Source organism: Hemicordylus capensis, chromosome 2 (genome assembly GCF_027244095.1).
Source record: "Hemicordylus capensis ecotype Gifberg chromosome 2, rHemCap1.1.pri, whole genome shotgun sequence".
NCBI lineage: Eukaryota > Metazoa > Chordata > Lepidosauria > Squamata > Cordylidae > Hemicordylus > Hemicordylus capensis.
The window spans coordinates 341,841,748-341,862,730 of NC_069658.1; the positions used below are offsets into that span (position 1 = coordinate 341,841,748).

At 49.9% G+C, this 20,983-nt stretch overlaps 1 protein-coding gene across 1 annotated transcript; it reads left to right on the forward strand.

Annotated features, from left to right (window-relative positions):
* Positions 1 to 13,668: 13,668 nt before the first annotated feature.
* Positions 13,669 to 20,209, forward strand: LOC128346557 (uncharacterized). The gene is made up of 3 exons (XM_053299987.1): positions 13,669 to 13,851; positions 14,764 to 14,859; positions 17,254 to 20,209. The coding sequence occupies exon 3, from the start codon at positions 17,313 to 17,315 to the stop codon at positions 18,219 to 18,221; it is 909 nt and encodes a 302-aa protein (XP_053155962.1). The 5' UTR covers positions 13,669 to 13,851; positions 14,764 to 14,859; positions 17,254 to 17,312; the 3' UTR covers positions 18,222 to 20,209.
* The last annotated feature ends 774 nt before the right edge of the window (positions 20,210 to 20,983 follow it).

Below are 20,983 nucleotides of genomic sequence, written 5' to 3' on the forward strand. Positions count from 1 at the left end.
AAAATACCCGCTTTGCGGGTAAGGAAGACATAAGCACACACACACACACACTCTTTTTAAAAGCCTCAAGGCTTACTTTCTTGTTCTGTGAAAATCAGTACAAGATCCACACACTTGTGTCTTTTGAAAACAATTTGGGGCATATCTGGGCATGCATTTCTTTTTCTTAACATAAAGCTCAACCATTTGGTCATTTCTTTCTAAATCCCCAGAATACAATTCTTGAATCTGCTTAAATGTTAAACCCCTACCCCTCTGCTGTAGAAAGAACACACAATGGTAGCCGCAGGTCACAGAATCAGGAGCTTGAAGCTGTCGGGGTTGAAAGACTGTCTTAGAGGCATTTTTTCTTAAAAAATTCATTACAGCATTGGGAAACTGTGGGTGATTTGGGGGGTGTCCATAAGAATAAAAAAAACTCTCTCTGCTTGTCCTCTGTCAGGTAGATGGCTAGCCAGTGCTCTCCCCGGAGGTTATGGGTGTGTGTGTTCACTACAAGACCCACAGGTCTTTGTAGCATCTCTTTCTAGGTAACCAGTCACTAGGGAAAACTCCAAAGAAAGTCTTTTGGGTGCAGGGGCTTGCAGACAGTACACGTGTTAACTGTATGCTATCTGTATTACACATAGTCGAACAGTACATCCCTCCTGTGGTTTATCTCGATGAGGTTGTCAAATACCGCATACACAATCATATTGATGGTCATTTGAAGTGGTCTGGCAAAGCGTATTTCGGCCCTCAGATGCCCTGTTTTAATCAGGGAAGAGTGGCCCCCACATTCTTGGTCAGGCGTTAGATCAAATGCAAACAGTGTGTAGCCTTTCCCATATTCTTCCCTATTAATGAGCAGGGGTCTGTCTTCTAGGTGCTTGCTTGTGGCCTGTACCAACCCCATATACTCACGGACATAATTACGCGCTGCAAAATCTGGCTGGTAAGGTTTCATGGGGACTGGAGTACTATCCATATAGAGGTAGGCAAAGTTAATGTCATAATGCTTGAAATTAAAGGGATTTTTGGTATATGACCCACTAAATGCATCATTATCCACAAATCCAATGATGACAGTTTTTGGCAACTGTCCTAAATACAAATTTTCCTGGTTGCAGACACTACTTCCACCGGGGATACTGAACACTTTCATACTCACACGGTCCACCGGGTATTTTGCATTGGCTGTGATCAACGCCTCCACATGTGCTAACCGCACAGCGGGGTTCAGGGAACATTTCTTGATAAAGAGGGATGCTGACAAGATTTGCAGCCTGTAGCAGGGGTTAGCTCCACCTGCCATCAGACAGAATGTGTCCTTGTTACGCGTTAGTTTAATTTTCACATCTACACCGTTTAAAAGCAGTTTTTCTTGAAACATAAGATCTGTGTGTAGGTATCCCAATAGGTCCACTTTCCGACTTTCAGATGTAAAGGCGGCTCTGTCAACAAACCCATTGTTCGCTCCATCTAACGTCGTTATCTCATGGAACCCTGGGGCTTCCTTATAAAATAAGCCTGCTGAAAACTGTGTAGATAGAGTGGCCTCACTGTAATTCATCATCGCTTCAATGAAAGCCCGGTAGGGGTAGGTGTTACTGCTCTGACTGACAAGATGGTCTCCCAGGGTCACATCCACCTGGGTAAGCATAGTGGCTATTGGGTAGTTCACTAGCCCCACAGCAGAATCCTGGGCCAGGTTGGTTCCATCCTCCTTGACAATTTTACAGCACACACATAAAAGCATGTTATTCAAATCCAGGTAAAAATCTCCAGCCCCAGCAATGAAAAAGTTCAGAGGTGCCGTGTCTGTCAGTGCGGTAAGCGGTGGCACCTCAACATATACGGTTCTCTCAATACTTGTTTGTGTTGGTGCAATTTGGAAAAGGTCCAGTTCCAATTTCATGCATTCTTCGGAGCTGCAGTGTATAAAGATATCACCGGGAGCACATTTCCTCTTCCCCTTAGGATGCCTTTGAAGCTTCTGAGGCTTTTTCAGGCTCACCCCTTTCCTTTTAAGAGGTTGGGGAGGTCCTGATAGCTGCACACATGATGCTTTTCATTTTCTTTTGATATACATCAGCCCTGACCCCCCTTGTGAGGAAGAGGCATGATCCATCTTGTTCAGAACTGCCTGGGAGGCGTGCCCCACCACATCTTTAGCAATGCCTCGTGCTGCTGTTTTGATGTGTGGCTTAATGATTTCCAGACCCCGTCTCAAAAGAGGGACCGCTTTCCTGAAAAGGGTCCAAAATATACCACCAATTCCTGCCCCATACATGACCGGGGGCCCCATGAAGCCAGGAAGGGTGCTTCCAGCTTGGGCCCTGTAATAGTTCTTGTAAAGGGTGGGGTTGCCATAACTTTTCAGAATTGGCATTTTTTTTTCTTTTCCCTTAAAGTTGTAGTCCTTTCCTGGGGCAAAAGTGTAGCTTCACAATAACCTTGCCAAAACAGAATGGCACACATTTGTCCTGGTCCGTCTTTATCTGGACCGTGATTGTGTCAACGTGGTGCTTGCTCACAGAGATGTAATGTGGCTTGTCATAAACAATGTTAACACATTCACTGTTCAGCCCCTTCACGGTAATACTTCGCAAAAGGGGGACATGGTGATCTCCCACGATCTGATACTCTACAATGTCTGTATAAACAAACAGAGTGTTGAACCCCCCTGTTATGTCAGCGGGGAAAGGGAATCCTTTGCTGGGTGTATCATGAACAAACAGAGTTTTGACCCCACCAGCTATGCTCGATGGGTAAGACAACGCTTTTGGCTGTGTGTCAGGAAGGAGTCCTAATATGTGTGCTAATTCTGCCCCGGCAGAAAAGGTGAATGCATTGTTAGGACTCATAAACTGAATATTTCTAGTAACAGAGTCAAAAAGCAGGGATGCCCCCTCTAGAGCCTTCTGGGTGCAGGTGATTTCATTCATATCGTGCAGCAAATCGGCAATGCAGGAGTAATACCCCTTTCATAAGTAGAAGGTCCATTTCTTTAACCCCTTGTTATATTGAAAGGGGGTATCTGTCGTGATAGTGTCCCATGTGCATGGGTACTGTATCTCCGAGACCCCCACTTCCTACTCCCCGGGAAGATCCAGCGGCCTGGCTAGTTGGATGGTGAAGTCTGAACTAGTGTTCTGTGGAAATGCCTTCTTGCTGGCGTTACTAGGGAGCATAATGTAAAAAACCCTGTCACCCATTGCAGAGGTCTGAAGCAGGCACCCAACTATTGAACTTGTCAGGTCACCCTACCCACTTCACTAAATGTCGTTTTACTTTACCACGCCCTTTTGTAGCTAGAATTTTTTCAACCCTGTACAGTTTGTCCTCTCCTGCTTTAACTTTCTGTAATTCTTCATGATAGAAGCTCCTGAGAACTGGCTCACCCATGTAGTCTTTTAGCAGATAGACCGGCCGTTCAGCTTTTCTGATGACTTGGTCCACTATAAACAATTCTGTGGTGTAGTTCTGTTCATAACTTTTCTCAAAAACCACTTTAATTTTAGAAATCCTGACATGATCTCCTTTTCTTAACATTGGAGACTTTGCTTTTTTATGGCTACAGCGGCCATAGACTCTTCTCCAAACAGACAGGTCATTGCTGGTTGTGACATCTACTGGCCTGCATTGTATGGTTCTGTGAAAGCTGTGGTTATAGCTCTTTAGGAGCTGAGGCAGGACATCAATATACCGGAATGTGTTGTGAGCAGTAAAATACCTCCACATACGTGTTTTCAAGGTTTGGTTCAGTCTCTACACAAGAGCAGCTTTAACATCATTGTTGGTGACAAAGTGGTGAATACCTTGCTCCTTTAACAGGGCCCCTACAGGCTTATTTAAAAATTCCCTCCATCTATCTGTCTGGAGCTTGCCAGGCTCTCAGCCTTCTCTGAAAATAGCTTTAAAAGCACCGGCCACTTCCCTCTCTGTTTTATCTTTAGAGGTACAGCCCAGGCATATCTAGATAGAATATCCACTACAGTCAAAATGTACATGTACCCATTGTTGTATTTACAATACTGTTGCATGTCTACTAAATTGGCCTGCCATTGTGCATCCACCCCTGAAACAACAGTCTTGTTTCTTTTAAAATGAATCCTTGCAGGTCTGTGTAGAGTGTAAGCATCCTGCTCTGAAAGCCATGCCTCAACATGCCTTTTACGCAGCTCTTTATTATGCTGTCTGGCCTCTTGAAATAGCGGGTTTAAACCTCCAAAACTCTCCACTCTCCCAGGGTTGTAATATATTTTCTTTAGAATTTCTTCGGGCCCTGCCATGGTTCTGTTTAACACAGGTATGAAAACACATATTTAAAACAAATTTCTTTTATTGCTCCCCATCAGTACACGCACAGGAAATGCAAGACACGTTGACATCCCTGAGGTACATGTTCTCAATCCCCCATACCTGCACAAAAGAGGGGAATATTTTAATACTGACAGGTAAAAACACAGGCAAACAAAGCAAGGCAGATTAAATCCCCTCCAACTCACCAGCTTGTCGGTTTCCGCAATGGGGTCTGGTTCTTCAGGCTTTGTAAGCACAAGGCCGTCCATGGTTTCCTCCTCCTCACCGCTTTCAGATGATGAAGTAAAGCACACAGCCCCACAGTAAGCGGCCCGTGGTTTGCTGGGGCATGGGGTCAGGCAATCACAAGATGACCAGTCTTCGCTCGACCTGCAGCACTTACGCTCACAATTGAATAGCCTTGGCCTGGATGACAAGTAAGATTCGCATCCACACTCATCTGGATAAGTATACTCTCCACATGAGCTGTCACAACAACGCTCGTCGCACCATGCAAATTGGGGTCTGCTCTTCACCCATTTTTTCTTCTTCCTACGCCGCTTTTGTTTCACAGGCCCTTCTGTTTCAGAATCTGATGAACACTTTGGAGGTAGTAGCTGGAGGCTCTCCATCTTCAGTTTCCATGGGGGTTACAAGGCTGGTGTTACAGCGCCCGCAATCACATTCTAGTCTACCATCCTCATCCATTGGCTCTGCTGCAAAGTTAGTTTCTGGAACCTCACCAGCAATAAGGGCAGCCATCTGGTGGGTTTCCATACCAGTAGGAGGGAAGGACAGACTCCGCGGTTGCATAGGCTTAATCTTCGTGGGTGCCTGTGGCAATGATGGGTCAGTGGGGCGCGGTGGAGTCCTAGCATCAGCCATCGTCTCTGTACAGCTGTAACATGGTTTCCTTCTAAACACACCGCCCCCTAGTCCTGTTCGTAGAGAGATCACTTGACCCCGTTTCAGCCAATAAAGTTACACAAAATGGCTGCCTGGTCATTATCACGCCTGCGCACACGGACCTTTCCGGGATCTGAAACCTGTTCCCATTGGTCCAGGGTGGCTAGGCGTGTTCGTAGAGGGGTCACATGCCCACCTTTGGGACATGTCTGGACATATTCTGGGGGGTAGGAGTGGAAGGTGGGGGCCAAACCTCCGGGGTGAGGGCGTACCCCTACTTCTGACCCTTTCCGGCCACGTGTGGGGGGGTCTCCTCTGACCATTTCCGCTGACGCATATCCAGTGACATATTTCCGGTGATGTCAGCGCTTTTTGACAGCTGCATGCCCCGCCCCCTGTGACATCACTATGATGTCATCCTCCAGCCATGTGCATTTGTAAACAAATGCACATGGCTTTTGACAGCAGGTATGTCTCTCTACTACTACTGTAGATATTCCCCATTGGGCAGGCCTGCTCAACAGGCACCCCAGCTGTTTTTGGATAACAACTCCCATAAATCCCAGCCACAGTAGCCAATAGCCAGGGATTATGGGAGTTGTAGGCCAACATCTGCTGGAGGGCCGAAGTTGAGTGAAGTTGAGCCTTAGGGTATGGGACCACTCTGGGAAGAGCACCTGCATGCTTGCATGAAGAAGATTACAGGTGCCCTCGCTTCCCTGACAGCAACAGGGCTGAGAGAATCTGCTGCCTGCAATTTTTGAGAAGCTGCTGTCAATCTGTGCAGAAAATACTGAGCTAGATGTACCAAGAGTTTGACTCAGTATAGGAGATTCCTATGTTCCTTCCTATGTTCCTGTGGCTGAACCCAGTCCACAGGACAGGCACACATGTATTCATCTATATGTATTCATTATTTATATTTCTAGAAATCACTCTTCTTCATCAACAATTGATCACATAGTTTAAAAAATGGAATATGCTTTTCACTCTGTAAAATTTTCACTCTGTAACTTGTCTACAATCTAAAATAAAAATCAAGTAACTTTTTACATGAATTAAATGAATTCTCTAGTAGAGCTGCCACCAGTCTCCTATAAGATAAAACTAACATCAAACCCTTCTCTGTTCTATTTAGAACCAGGGTGAACTCAAAATATAGCCAAAATGCCTTAAAACCTCTTTGGAGCATGTAGTCGGGCCAGGCACATAGGGAGACAGAGCCAAGCATGGTTCCAGCCAGATCTCGTTTAAAACAATCAAAGGCTAATTTATTTAAGTAGATATAAAAAGTAGGACACTTCACAGGCAACCAAAGCAAAATGGTAAAAATGCACAAGTGAGATACCTTTCTTCCTATCCGGTTTTAGACAGGAGGCTTGGTAGCTCTTAGGTTTCAAATTGCAGTTCAGAGAACAAAAGCTTACATCATGGTGAAGTCTGCACATTCCCAGGAGCCATGAAGCCTGGTCTCAGCTAACAAAGCTAAACTAGCACCAACCAAAGTAGCATGATGCAAATAAAGATGAGGAAACGAGAAGTTGCTTGGAGGCTGTTAGTTGCTTCTCTTTCTTTTGTTCTAGATCAGGGATTCTCAACGTTGGGTCCCCAGATGTTATTGGACTTCAACTCCCATAATAGCAATAGCAATAGCATTTACATTTATATACAGTGGGTATAGGAAAGAATCACCCCCTTTGATAGACCTTAAATTCTGGTTCCCTTACATCCTGAAATGAAAACACAAAGAAAATTCCCTTCACCAGCTGTACTTATCCAATGCAACCTATAACATCCAACTGAAAAACATCACAATTACAGTCCAGAAAAAGTGTCAGAAACAAAAAACAAGAATTACTGAGATTGAAAAAGGATCACCCCCCCAATGTCAATATTTTGCGTTAATAACAGCCTTGAGTCTGTTGGGATACTTCTCTATCAACCTTGCACATCTAGACGGAGCAATATTTGCCCACTCCTCCATACAGAACTGTTCAAGTTTGGTCACACTGGATGGTAGGTGTTGGTGGGCTGCTATCTTCAAATCTCTCCACAGATTTTCTATGGGATTTAGGTCTGGGCTCTGACTGGGCCACATTAGGACGTTCACTTTTTTCTCCTTCAGCCACTGTGTGGTCAATTTTGCTGTGTGCTTCGGATCGTTGTCATGTTGAAAGGTGAATCTTCTGCCCATCCTCAACTGTCTGGCAGAGGGTAGCAGGTTAACTTCCAGAATCTCACAGTATTTTGCCCCATCCATTTTTCCTTCTACCCTAACGAGAGCCCCAGTCCCTGAGGCAGAGAAACACCCCCATAACAGGATGCTGCCACCTCCATGCTTCACTGTAGGTATGGTGTGTTGTGGATGGTGAGCTGCGTTGGATTTACGCCAGGTGTACTGTTTGTTGTTGAGGCCAAATAGTTCAATCTTGGTCTCATCTGACCATAAGACCTTTTTCCATTTGGCATCAGAATCTTCAAGGTGCCTTCTGGCAAAGCTCAAACGAGCTTTAATGTGGCCTTTCTTGAGAAGTGGCTTTCTCCTTGCGACCCTCCCGAACAAGCCACATCTGTGGAGCGCTCGTGAAATTGTTGTCACATGCACAGAACAACCACTCTTTGCCATGAAGTCCTTTAACTCCTCCAGAGTGGCCATTGGCCTCTTGGTAACCTCTCTTACCAGTTTCCTCCTTGCTCTTCCATCCAGTTTGGAGGGCCGACCAGATCCAGGGAGGATAGCAGTCCACCAATACCTACCATCCAGTGTGACCAAACTTGAACAGTTCTGTATGGAGGAGTGGGCAAATATTGCTCCGTCTAGATGTGCAAGGTTGATAGAGAAGTATCCCAACAGACTCAAGGCTGTTATTAAAGCAAAAGGTGGTTCAACAAAATATTGACATTGCGGGGGGGATCCTTTTTCAATCTCAGTAATTCTTGTTTTTTGTTTCTGACACTTTTTCTGGACTGTAATTGTGATGTTTTTCAGTTGGATGTTATAGGTTGCATTGGATAAGTACAGCTGGTGAAGGGAATTTTCTTTGTGTTTTCATTTCAGGATGTAAGGGAACCAGAATTTAAGGTCTATCAAAGGGGGTGATTCTTTCCTATACCCACTGTACCGCTCTATAGCCGGAGCTCTCTAAGCGGTTTACAATGATTTTTAGCATATTGCCCCCAACATTCTGGGTACTCATTTTACCGACCTCGGAAGGATGGAAGGCTGAGTCAACCTTGAGCCCCTGGTCAGGATCGAACTTGTAACCTTCTGGTTACAGGGCGGCAGTTTTTTTTACCACTGCGCCACCAGGGGCTCCCCAGCCAAAGGCCACTGGGGGGGGGATTATGGTAGTTAAAGTCCAATAACATCTGGGGACCCAACGTTGAGAATCCCTGATCTAGATTGTTGCCAATTTAGCTGAGGTATCAAGGTGCTGACAACCTCCCCACACTTTAGCCCAAAGGAAACTAGATGTACATAGGGGGCCCCAAACCTACTTTTGCAGTAGGCCCCAAAATAGAACCGGCCCTAGTATGGGGAGAAGGTAGGAACAATCCTGCCTCCCCGCCACCAGCCTCCCCAGCCCCAAAGCTTAGGTTGTGTGAATGACCTTATTGTCTAAATAGTATTCAATAAAAGCATACTCAAATTCAAGCAAAAGGGATTGAAAAATGAGCTTGGAGCTAGGCCATGTTCCTACTTAGGTTCTCATTCTTTGTGTTGGCTGGACTGGACTGTTCCCATCCTCATTGCTCCAAAACCATATCTAACCTGACACTTTTAGTAGGCCAAATTCTGCTTAAAATTACAGTTTCATCGATTTTGAGTCACTCCAGCATAAATGAGAGCTGTATCTAGCGGTTAGAGGTTTTGTGCATTGACTTGGTAGCAAAATACGTGGGAAATACATCACTGCTGGGGAATGAATGGAAGTTTTCTGAAAGTAGTACTCTACACATTTATAGATTCTAGGAACAGAACATACCCCCAAAGCAGTTTGGATCCACACTGCTTCCCAGTATTATTTCTTCTTAAGCAGTCATGGAAACGTGTTTTTATCTTAGAGAATTATTATCCCATTCCACTCCAATTATTGTCCCATTTTTCCTTTAAGCAGCTCACAGCAACATATATAGTCCCACTCTCCTTTTTAAAAATTCTCATGAAAATCCTGTGAGGTCAGTTAGAACCAAGCTTGCGTCCCTAGAAGTTTTTAGACTACAACTCCCATCATTCCCAGCCACAATAGCCCTTGGCTTCTTATGAAGAGTTGCATAAAACCTCTTAATGAGAAGCCCAGGAAGCTCCTGGTCTGGGAGATGCTGCTGGCCAGCCCAAAGTTACCCAACAAACCTTGATGCCCAGGGTCTCCCAGTCCAGCCAATACCTCACATCAGCTCTTTTACAAATACTGCACGTCCCTTTTATCTATGAAATCTCTCTCAGTCATCTGGGTTCTTTCGGCCTTATTACTTTGTTGTCTGTTGAAACTTGGCTTTTGAGTTCAGGCTCCATGGAGGTGTTGGAAATGTACCAGATTTATTTACAAGGCTATACAGTATACAGCTCTCTGGCAGGGATCCTAACACTGGCCTGAGAAAGTAGGGGGAATCTGGAGGTTGGGCTTAAGAGGCCTGTGCACATCCTGTGAGGCTATTTCCACCCATGTGCAATACCGGACTAAGGGAGCCCAGCCCAGCGCGTGTGAACTGCCGGGATCGGGCCGATTCTGGCAGCTCCATGGCAGCAAACTCGCCGTTTTAGCCACCCAATAAAATGGGGTAACCACTTCTTTTGCTTGTGAGTCAGCCACAGCTGCTTGCAGCCCTGGCTGGCACACTCGGGGAGGGGAGGAAGGATTCCCATAATGCACCGCACACTCATGCAGTGCATTATCGGAGCTCCGGGGGGGGGGGGGCGACCCCTTGCAGCTTCTGAGAGATCAGCTGCTTGTTTGTGCGGGTGCCCGCCCAGGGAAGGGGAGATGTCTATGGGAGATGTCTATGGGGAAGGTAGGTTTAACCCGCCTTTCCTGCAGCCCGCCCACCAGCCCTCCTCACTGCTCGTGAGAAGAGGCTCGGAGACTGAATACAACACAGGTATTACTGCTACAGCTACTATGAATATTTATGTACTGCTTTTCAACCAAAGTTCTCAAAGTGGTTTACACAGAAATAAATGATACATGAGATGGTTTGCTTCACCCTGTCCCCAAAGGGCTCACAATCTAATAAGTAAGATAAGGTTGACACAAGCAATAATCAGTGGAGGATACTGTGCTGAGGTTAGATAGGGCCATTTGCTCTTCCCCTGCTCAATATAAGAGAGACACTATGTTAAAAGGTGCCTCTTTGCTTAGTGAGCAGGGGTTACTAAACCACCTAAAATTTTTGATCGTCTTCCCCCCGCACCACTATTTTCTTTTCACAAATGCCAGAGTAAGGTAGCCGTTAAGGACACAAGAGCTATAAGGTGGGTGTCATGGGTTCATATCCCAGCTCATTTATGAATTCCCTGGAAGCCCTGAGGCAAGCTACTGTTTTCCAGACTTTATAATGCCTTCTTAAAGGAGAAGGCCATTTATGCACACTTTGGAAATATGAGCTTACAAGTCTGAGAAGCAAGGGAGGCCAACCTGAGGCACTCCAGCGATCGTTGGGCTATAATGATTTATTGAGATGTTGAAAGTTGTAGTCCAACAACAGCTGGAGAACCTCAGGTTGGCCAGTGGCCACCCCTGCTGAGAAGTATCTGTACCTGGTCGGAAGCCAACTCCTCTGTTGTACCCTGCCCTTGCTCCACCCTTCCAGCTCTTCTGCCCTCTGTCCCTGCCCATTGGGAGTGTGTCAGTCATTACACATTGGAAGCATTAACCCTTACGTTGCATAACTTACAGGGTTATAATGTTAACCTTACTGAGACAGAATACCTTGAGCATTGGGATTTATGTGTGTATACATTGAGGCACTTCACACAGGCAGTGTGAAGCGCCATAAGGGGATTTGTGGGGAGAGCAGGCTTGACCCACTCTCCCCACACACGAGCAGGCAGCTTGCCCTGGTCGGCTGGATCGGCCACCCACACAGTTACCAGCTCTCTCATGGAGCCGGTTGGGGCAGCAGGGATCTGGGGCCCCCAGCCCCCAGAAGTACCAGAATGTCCCACATGAGTGTGTGAGGCATTCTGTGGAGCCCCCCAATGCCAGGAGGTTTGTTGTAGCAGCCCCATTGGGGGTCTACTCATGAGTTGTCATGGTATGGAGCTGTGTCGCAGTGACACACGACCAGGAAAATGGGGTTAGCAGAATGCATGCTCCGCTAACCTCATTTTTTTGGGGGGGGGTATTTAAGAGGGCTGGCTGCCAGGAGCTGCGCAGCTCCCATTGCAGCACATGAGCTGCAATGGCAGCTGGGCTCCCTTAGCCTGGTTTCAGCTGCTTGCGAGAATAGCCTCATTGTCTTTTGTTTTTGTACTGTATGTATATCTGTATATAGGCTTGTGGTAGAGTTTAGAATGTTTGTGTCAATCATGAGTTCTGTATACTGATTGGTCAGTTTGTATTTCTTACTGGACATTTGAGATTCGTATTTTTCTATTAGGATGATCTTTCACTCAGATTAGGACTGTTGCCTATGATTTGGTAATAGTTGAGTAATAAACCCTAGTAACTTTGTTCAATAAACATAACAAGCTTCAGTTTCCACTCTGTTACACTCCGCTACATGGGGTTATGGGCCCAGAGTGCTGGAAATAAAATAGGCAAGAAGAAGTTTATGAACAAGAAATGGCTGCTTTTGGGTCTACAAAGATGCATCCAGCTGTAGAGATGCTGAGTGATGCAAACTATAGAAGTTGGTCATATAAAGTAAAGATGTGGCTAAATACTCTTGGACTGTCTTTTGTACTGGAAGACCATTAGAGAGTGGAAGAGAGCAGCAGGCATGGGATGTTGCAAACATGCAGGCCATGGGGCATATCTCCTTAACTGTAAGTGATAAATTGATATATCATATAGAACAGTAGTTCCCAACCTGGGTTCTTCCAGATGTTGCTGAACTACAACTCCCATCATTCCCAGCCATTATTCCCATCATCATTTATGATGGCTGGAGATGATGGGAGTCATAGTTCAGCAACATCTGGAGGAACCCAGGTTGGGAACCACTGATATAGGAGGTAAGAAAAGTGCAAGAGAAATGTGGGAGAGATTGAAGGAGGTTTTTCAACAGAAAACTATGACCTGTCAAGTCTCTCTCATGCTAAGATGTGCAAAAAAAGATTCAAAGAAGTAAAAAAATTACAGGAGCAATTGGAGCAATTATCTTGGGAGGGTTGAAATAATTTGAAGAGCAAGAAATCAAATTACCCGAACCAGCCAAACTGGGCTCCTGCTAAATACTTTGCCTAAGCATTATGAAAGTATTATTAACTTCCTGCAAATAAAGGAGAATGTGATTTTCAGTTATGTTCACAAATGTGTGTTGGAGTTTGATCTGAGGGAACAAACAGAAAGGGAAGAAACAGTCCAAAATTATGCTCATAAACTTACTAATAGGCAGTTTTATGTGTGTGGTAGTACTTTACATTTAGAGAGTACATGTCCTAACAGAGAACAGAAACACAATTTCCAAGAGAGGAAGAAAGATAAGGATAAATCTCAGAAAGGTGGATTTTTTAATAAACAGACTTCTTCATGTAAAAATGAAAGTAAGGGAAAGAAAGTTGTGAATAACAGAAAGGCATATACTGCAAGAGACATTATTTGCAGAATTAATACAAACCAGAGTAAAAACAAGCTATTTGTATACAGTGGAACAACTTCACATTTCTTTAACAATCTACAGGATTTCTCAGACATTGACATGAATGATAAAGCTGAAATATTCCTGGGAAATGGTCAGTTTATTTTTGCAGAAGGAAAAGGCACTGTTCTTCTAAAATGTAATGTTGGAGCAGGTGAAATAAATAAAGTAAGCGTCCCAGATGCCTCTTATGTGCCATGTTTCCAGAATAGTTTACTGAGTGTGAAAACAGCAACAAAAGGGGGCTGCAGAATTATTTTTAGAAGAAATCATTATTTTGTGTTTAAAGAAGGAGAGTTGTTACTTAGAGCTATGTTAAAAGATGCTGATTGCAGAAGAGAGTTGGCAAATGTAGCAAGTGATTGTGTATGAAAGGACTTCATAACCTTTTGACAGCATATTCAAGCTGGAAAAGGAGCAGTTGGCGAGGGAAATAAAAATTAAGCCAGGCAAGTTTGGAAACAGGTGCACCGAGTATGTTAAAGCAAATGCTATCAGAAGCCAGCCGATCGCAGCCGCTCTAGGCTGCGCGGCTTGTTTGCCCTCAGCCCCACCCCCTGGAGCACGTGGCACTGGGAGCTAGCTCCCATTGGCCCGGCTCCGTCTCGGAGGCGGGGCTAGCAGCAGTGAACCGGCAGCAGGCCTGTGCCAGCTCAGTCCTTCCCTGACCGAGCAGAAGGAAGGACGTGCTGCTGCTCGGCTTCGGGGCCTCCACGTGGCCGGCTGGGTACCCGAATCGGAAGCCGGAGCAGGAGGCCCACGGGAGCGGAACGTCGGGGAGCAGTGCAGCGGCCCTTCGAGCGAGCAGCGGATTGGAGCGGCTCGGTGGCCAGGGCCTCTGTAGCCCGGCCGCCTGTGGTAACGGGCTCTGGGGGGATCACAGGAGAGGCTTTTAAGTCCTCCTCGGAACAGCCTTTGATCTTCGGGCCTCTCCACACAAGGGCTTCTAGGCCCCGGCAGGCCCAAGCTGCCCGGCATCGAGTGAGGGCAGCAGGCCGCCCCAGGCCCTCAGTAGGCCGCGCCAGGCCTTCAGCGGGGGGGCAATTGACTAACCCGGTCATCTGGGGGGAGGGTTGATTGGACGTTGGGGGTGTTGGCTTGAACTGTGTGGAACCCCTTCAACCCAGGGCCCGTTTAGGCCTTCTGCTAAGGGCGGCCTTTGCCTTTATTGTCGGGCCTGTAGGGCCTAACCCCACACACACACCCATTTTGGGGGCCTGCATTGACTAGGTCTCCCTGGTGGGCTCGTGGGCCTCCCCTGCCGGGCCTAAGCTCCATTTGGGGGCCTTTCAGTGGGGCTGGGCCTTACCACGGCTAGGTGGGGCAGGCGCTGTGACTCATAGGCCTTCCTTGCCAGCGTAGGCCTCAGTCAGGCCTTGCGCCGGCCAGGTCACTCGTTTACGCACTTGAGGGCAGGGTACAGGCCCATAAGCTTCATCCTTTGGGACATGGGCCCTAAGAAAGCCCCAGTTAAGAAAGCCCCAGTTAAAAAGGGTGGGAAGGCTCCAGCCAAGAAGGGTGGCAAGCCAACGCGGCCACCTAAGAGGCCAAACGCACCCGCCGAATCCTCCTCCGACGATGAGGGCGATTTGGAACTGGGCGCCATCAGGGCGTTTATAGCACGGCTGCAGGCCCTTGAGAGGCAGCGCACCACTCTAGAGGGCGACGAGGCGGGCGGGGGGCCTTCGGGGGTGCCCCCACATGCAAAAAAGTCAAACAGGGTGGAAAAGAAGGCAAAACTAATGCAGGGCTTTGCTGACCGTCTAGCAGCTTTGGAGGCGGCGGCGGGAACTGCCCACGAGGAACCAGCGGGGATCACGACACAACCGGCGGACTCAGGACCGGGAGACGGCAGGGACGACAATGGTGAGTCCCCACAGGGGGCCTGGCCGTGGGGACTGCCCTTTAGCACCCCCTACGGACCATATGGGTGGTTCCCAGGGCCAGTTAACTGGGCATCTCCACACGCCACCTGTAATCAGGTCTGGCAAGGGGGGAGCGCTGCTTTGCCCACCCAGGGGCCAACGGCGCAGTTCAGCTCTGCTTGGCATACTGGGGATGGGCCCGTACCCTTGGGGGACCACCTCCTTCCAGCAGTTAAGGAACGGATTTGGAAAGGAGAGTGCATTGACGTGTTCCAATTGCTCTTCAAGGGGCCGGAGCGACTGGAGAAGGAGGGGTCCCAGGGGAAGGACAAGGAGAGGACAAAGCGGAAGCCCATTGAGCATAATTGGGCAAATTGGGTTTCGGGGTACACAATCTACATGGGTGTTCTGATGCAGAAATATCCAGAGCGGGGCCCCGCTCTCGTTAAGTATTTTGATATTATACACAGAGCCTTCATGGACTTTGCTGGTAATGCCTGGGAGCGCTACGACCAAGCGTTCCGCGAGCGCGCCTCCAGCAATGCGGGTATATCCTGGGAAAGGCAGCACCCCGAGTTATGGCTTCAGATTATGACACCCGCGAGGCCCTTGGTTGGCGAGCGCGCCGACAGCGGGCACCTCATTTCCAAAACACCGGCAGCGTCAGCGGCTTCGGCCTCAGGCGCACAGGGGGTTCAAGGTCCCCTGGTGTGCTGGGAATTTAACAAGAGCGGGAAGTGTGCCCGCTCCCCGTGCAAGTACCGGCATGACTGTGGCTTCTGCGGTGGGCGGCACGCCAGTATCTACTGCCAGCGGGCCAAAGCCCTTAGGGGAAAAGGGGGATACCAAGGCCCGGGAGGGGCAAAGGGCCCAGCAGCCACGGCTGGAAAAGGGCCCCAGCCCAATTAAAATCCCGGTGCTCCGGAGGCTGCTGCGTGACTACCCCAACAGGGAGCGCGCACGCTATATTGAGGACGGTTTTGTGAAGGGGTTTAGGATTCCATGCCAATCCAGGCGGGTCCATAGTTTTGCACGCAACCTAAAATCGGTTAGGGGGATGGAACACATAGTAGCGAAAAAGATAGCCAAGGAGGTGTCTCTGGGGAGGGTGCTGGGCCCCTTTGACAGGCTGCCACTGCCAACATTGCGGGTATCCCCTTTGGGCGTGGTCCCTAAGAAGGCGCCGGGAGAGTATAGGCTTATCCACCACCTGTCCTACCCAAGGGGCGACTCGGTTAACGATGGGATACCGGCGGACCTTTGCTCAGTACGGTATACATCGTTTGATGAGGCTGTGGCCATGATCAGGGGCTGCGGGCCTCGGGCACTGATGGCGAAGTGCGACATTGAATCCGCCTTCCGCCTCCTGCCCGTGCACCCTGATGACTTTGACCTTTTGGGCTTCGCATTTAAAGGGGGATTTTACATCGACAGAGCCCTCCCCATGGGATGCTCGGTCTCCTGTGCGGCCTTTGAGGCTTTCAGCTCTATGCTGGAATGGGCACTGCGCCGGAGGGCGGGGCTACGCTCCTCCGCTCACTATTTAGATGACTTTATTTTCGGAGGAAGGGAGGGCTCTGGCCAATGCCTACACTTACTGCGCTCATTCAGGGCACTCTGCGGGGATCTGGGGGTGCCACTGGCTAAGGACAAGACAGAGGGCCCGACCACGAAGCTTACATTTCTGGGGATAGAGCTGGACACGGTGGGACAGCTCTCACGCCTCCCCGGGGACAAGCTCGGCATCATGAGGGAATTGCTCAGGGAATGCAGAGAGGCTAGGAAGGTAACGCTACGCAAATTGCAATCGCTGGTTGGCCACCTGAACTTCGCTTGCAGGGTGGTGGCTCCAGGCCGCCCCTTTCTAAGGCGCCTGTGTGACGCCATGGTGGGGTGTAATCGACCCCATTTCCTCATTAGGGTGTCTACTGCCATGAGGGAGGATATGGGGCTCTGGCTCAGGTTCCTGGAGTCCTTTAATGGGGTGTCATTCTGGCGTTCTTCCCAGCTGCTCGAGGCCGACTTCCAGGTTCAGTCAGACGCCGCGGGCGGCCTTGGGTTCGGCCTGTACCTGAGAGGGCACTGGTGCGCGGAACGATGGCCGGGCAGCTGGTCGGAACGGGGAATCACAAGGGATCTCACCTTCCTCGAACTCTTCCCCATTGTGGTGGCGGTGCACATTTGGGCCGAGTCCTTCAAGGACTCAGTCGTGCGTTTCTGGTGCGATAATTTGGCCGTGGTTCAGATTATTAATAGCCAGACTTCCAAATCACAGAGGGTGATGGGGCTGGTGCGGGCCCTGGTTCTAACATGCCTTCGCCATAACACGCTCTTCACCGCCCAGCATGTTCCAGGGGTGCAGAACGAGGTGGCAGATGCCCTGTCTCGCTTCCAGATGCAGCGCTTCCGGAAGCTGGCACCTGGAGCCGCCAAGGAGCCCGAGCAGGTGCCCGAATGGTTGTGGAACCTTGGGATGTAGAGGCGTTTAGGGCCATCCAAGCCTCCATAGCGCCCAGGACACGGGTTGCCTACGACAAAAGGGTCAGGGCCTTTCTGCAGTTTAGAGCTCAGGTAGGATTGGTCCATGTGTGGCCTGTGCCGCCGGAACAGCTGATGCAGTACCTGGTGCACCTCCGTGCCCAGGGGCTGGCGGTGAGCACCATGGCCGGCCATTTGGCTGCGCTGGCTTTCTTTGGGAAAGCAAGGGGCCTCCCCGACCATTCTGGGGACTTCAGGGTCCGGCGCATGCTGGAGGGCTGGGCGAGGGAGACGCCCGTGCAACCTGACCGACGTAGGCCGGTCACCCCAGAGGCGCTGCAGCTGGCACTGCGGCAACTTGCCGGGGTTTGTGCGTCTCCTTATGAGGAGGTCCTGTTCAGGGCGGCAGCCTTGGTTGCTTTCTTCGGGGCCTTTAGGGTTGGAGAGATGTTCCCCAGGAGCAGGCGCAGCCCCACGAGTAGGGTACTTCAATTCAGTGACCTCACCGTGGGTGCTTCCCGGGTGGTACTGCACCTTAGGTTTTCAAAAACAGATCAGAGAGGCAAGGGGCAGAGTGTCGCGCTGCATGCCGCTGGCGACCCAGGCTTGTGCCCAGTCCGTGCACTGGAGGACTACACGGAGGCCAGGGGTTCAGCTATGGGGTGCCTCTTTATCCACGCTAATGGGCGCCACGTGACCCAATTCCAGTTTTGGGCGGTGATGAGGAGAGCCTTTGTGGCGGCGGGGGTGCCTACCCAGGATCTGGCCCCCCACTCCTTTCGGATTGGGGCGGCTTCCATGGCTGCTCGGATGGGTTATTCGGGCCCGGAAATCCGGCGGCTGGGCAGGTGGCGGTCAGCGGCTTACCGCCGATACGTGCGGTAGATGGGCGCATAAATTCTGCCCCACCCCACCCCCACCCACGAACCATTTATTTGTGCCGCTCCTAATGCTTTCTCCTCTTGCGCAGGGCCTCAGTCAGCTGGGCCGAGGGCGGCCGGGCAGCGCGCAAGAGTCCTCATACTGGGCCATTCCTTCATTTTCTGGGCACGCAAGTGGGCGCAGAGCGCCGACCCTGGAACCCAGCTGGGTTTGGGGCGTTGGGCCACTGTGGAGTGGCTTGGCCGGCGGGGCATGCGGAGGGCCCAGTTCCTGCCGATGCTGCACGAGTTCCTGGAAGGGAATCCTGTCCCGGATGTCCTGCTGCTGCATTTTGGAGGCAACGACCTGGTGGACCAGTCTGGCATTTCGCTCTCAAGACAGATTGCCCAGGACCTGGTGGTCGCCCTCTCCTGGTGCCCAGGGCTGGTGGTCATCTGGTCTGACATCACTCAGCGGCGAGTCTGGAGGGGGGCGGTGAAGCAGAACAAGGTAGATAGGGCTAGGCGCGGGGTGAACGCGGCCATGGCGCGCTTCATCACCTCAAAGGGGGGTGGGTGCATCCCACACAACGACATCGCGTTCTCGCTCCCCCAGTTATTCAGGGGTGATGGGGTGCACTTGTCCCCCCTTGGTATGAGGTATTTCTTAGACGATCTGCGGCTGGGGTTGGCAACAGTGCTGTTAGGCCTGTGGGGTGGCGGGGCGTCAAGCTAGGCTGACGCCCGCTGTGGCGGGCACAGTGCGGAGGTGAGCGGCTGATGCGGTGCGGCACCTTAGGTAAGCTTTAGCTGTAAGGTGGAGGGGCAGATCCCTTGAGGCTTTACAGATCAGGGATGCTGCCTTGCTCCCACCTCCCTGCAACCGACACCCTTCCGTATGGCTTTACAGCGTCGGACAGGTGATGTAAATTGCAGGGTCCTGACCTTAGGTCGGCAACGAAGGGCGCCCCCTTCTGGAAGGTGGGCCGCCTGGAGCCGAGGTGTCTGTGCCATGAGATTCTAGGGCGGGGGTGGCCACGTGGTGGCCCCCCCCATCCGAGCCCGCACTGTTGCTGCTCTGAATGCCAACCCCAGCTGCCGTGCCTGTGCAGGCACTGTCTTAAAACCTTGTACCCCTAATAAAGTGACCAGTTCCTCCATAATACTTCTGTGTCCGTGTCTCCTTGGGTCTGGGTGCAAGCCAGCCGATCGCAGCTGCTCTAGGCTGCGCGGCTTGTTTGCCCTCAGCCCCACCCCCTGGAGCACGTGGCACTGGGAGCTAGCTCCCATTGGCCCGGCTCCGTCTCGGAGGCGGGGCTAGCAGCAGTGAACCGGCAGCAGGCCTGTGCCAGCTCAGTCCTTCCCTGACCGAGCACCCTCCCTCCCTCCCTCTGGCATAGGTTGGGCTTTGCTGGTCGCCGTTTGGGGCCGGGCAGGAATTTTTTGGGTATACGCTTGATTGGCCTTAGCGTGCACCTTTTTTCGCCTGCCTCAACCTATACCAGTTAGTAGCAAGGTTGCTTAGCGGGATTGATTAGTTAGCCAGGGAATAGCTTGTGGTCACTTTTACCATGGGGTTGGCGGGCACAGTGCGGAGGTGAGCGGCTGATGCGGTGCGGCACCTTAGGTAAGCTTTAGCTGTAAGGTGGAGGGGCAGATCCCTTGAGGCTTTACAGATCAGGGATGCTGCCTTGCTCCCACCTCCCTGCAACCGACACCCTTCCGTATGGCTTTACAGCGTCGGACAGGTGATGTAAATTGCAGGGTCCTGACCTTAGGTCGGCAACGAAGGGCGCCCCCTTCTGGAAGGTGGGCCGCCTGGAGCCGAGGTGTCTGTGCCATGAGATTCTAGGGTGGGGGTGGCCACGTGGTGGCCCCCCCCCATCCGAGCCCGCACTGTTGCTGCTCTGAATGCCAACCCCAGCTGCCGTGCCTGTGCAGGCACTGTCTTAAAACCTTGTACCCCTAATAAAGTGACCAGTTCCTCCATAATACTTCTGTGTCCGTGTCTCCTTGGGTCTGGGTGCAAATACATATTCTTCCCGCAGCAGTAAAACGATTCTTGGCAAAACTCAGCTCCCAACTTCTCTATGGAGCCCAGCTTGGTCCATATATTGCAGTAACCTTGTTGCTTCAAGTTCTAAGAGAGCAGTTCACCAAAAGCTAAACTTATATGACCTCAACCTGGAGTCTTTATTAAGAATGGGATACGCCCAAGCTAAAGCAGCCCTTAAACTTCGTGCTGCTGACATGGACACCCAAGAACACTCTTTGATCCCCATGGATGTTTTTCTTGAAAGTCAACCAATCAGCCTTAATTCTGCCAAATATTTATCCCAAATCACAATTTGGGATATTGCAGGATGTTTACACTAGCCCCTTTTAACGTGTTACCTACCACAATGCTCGAAGGAAAATTTAAGAAAACCCCATATGCGCAAAGATCCTACCCCTGCGCATCATATGCTATTGAAACTACAGCTCATGTTTTACTCTACTGTGAGCTTGCTGGCTTTATATCTCCCCATTTTTAATGGGTTTTCCAGGTTATTTGGATTTCTTTTAACTAAGTCTTTTACTATCAGACCAGAAAGATGAGGCATCCCTAAATGTCATCAAGTTCTGTTTGATTGCCAGTAAAATCTGGCAACAAACATTAGTTCCCATTTAGCAAGCTCAGATAACGAAGGGTGCTCGAATTTACTATGTATAGGGGGTCAGCACTGGATACAGTATTAACTGTGCTACTGTATTATGTTTAATAACTTCTCTTTTTTCTAACTGGTA

What these genes read in the sequence shown, in the direction of transcription:
- LOC128346557 (XM_053299987.1), top strand. Translation starts at nt 17,313, where the DNA reads ATGGTTGTGGAACCTTGGGATGTAGAGGCGTTTAGGGCCATCCAAGCC.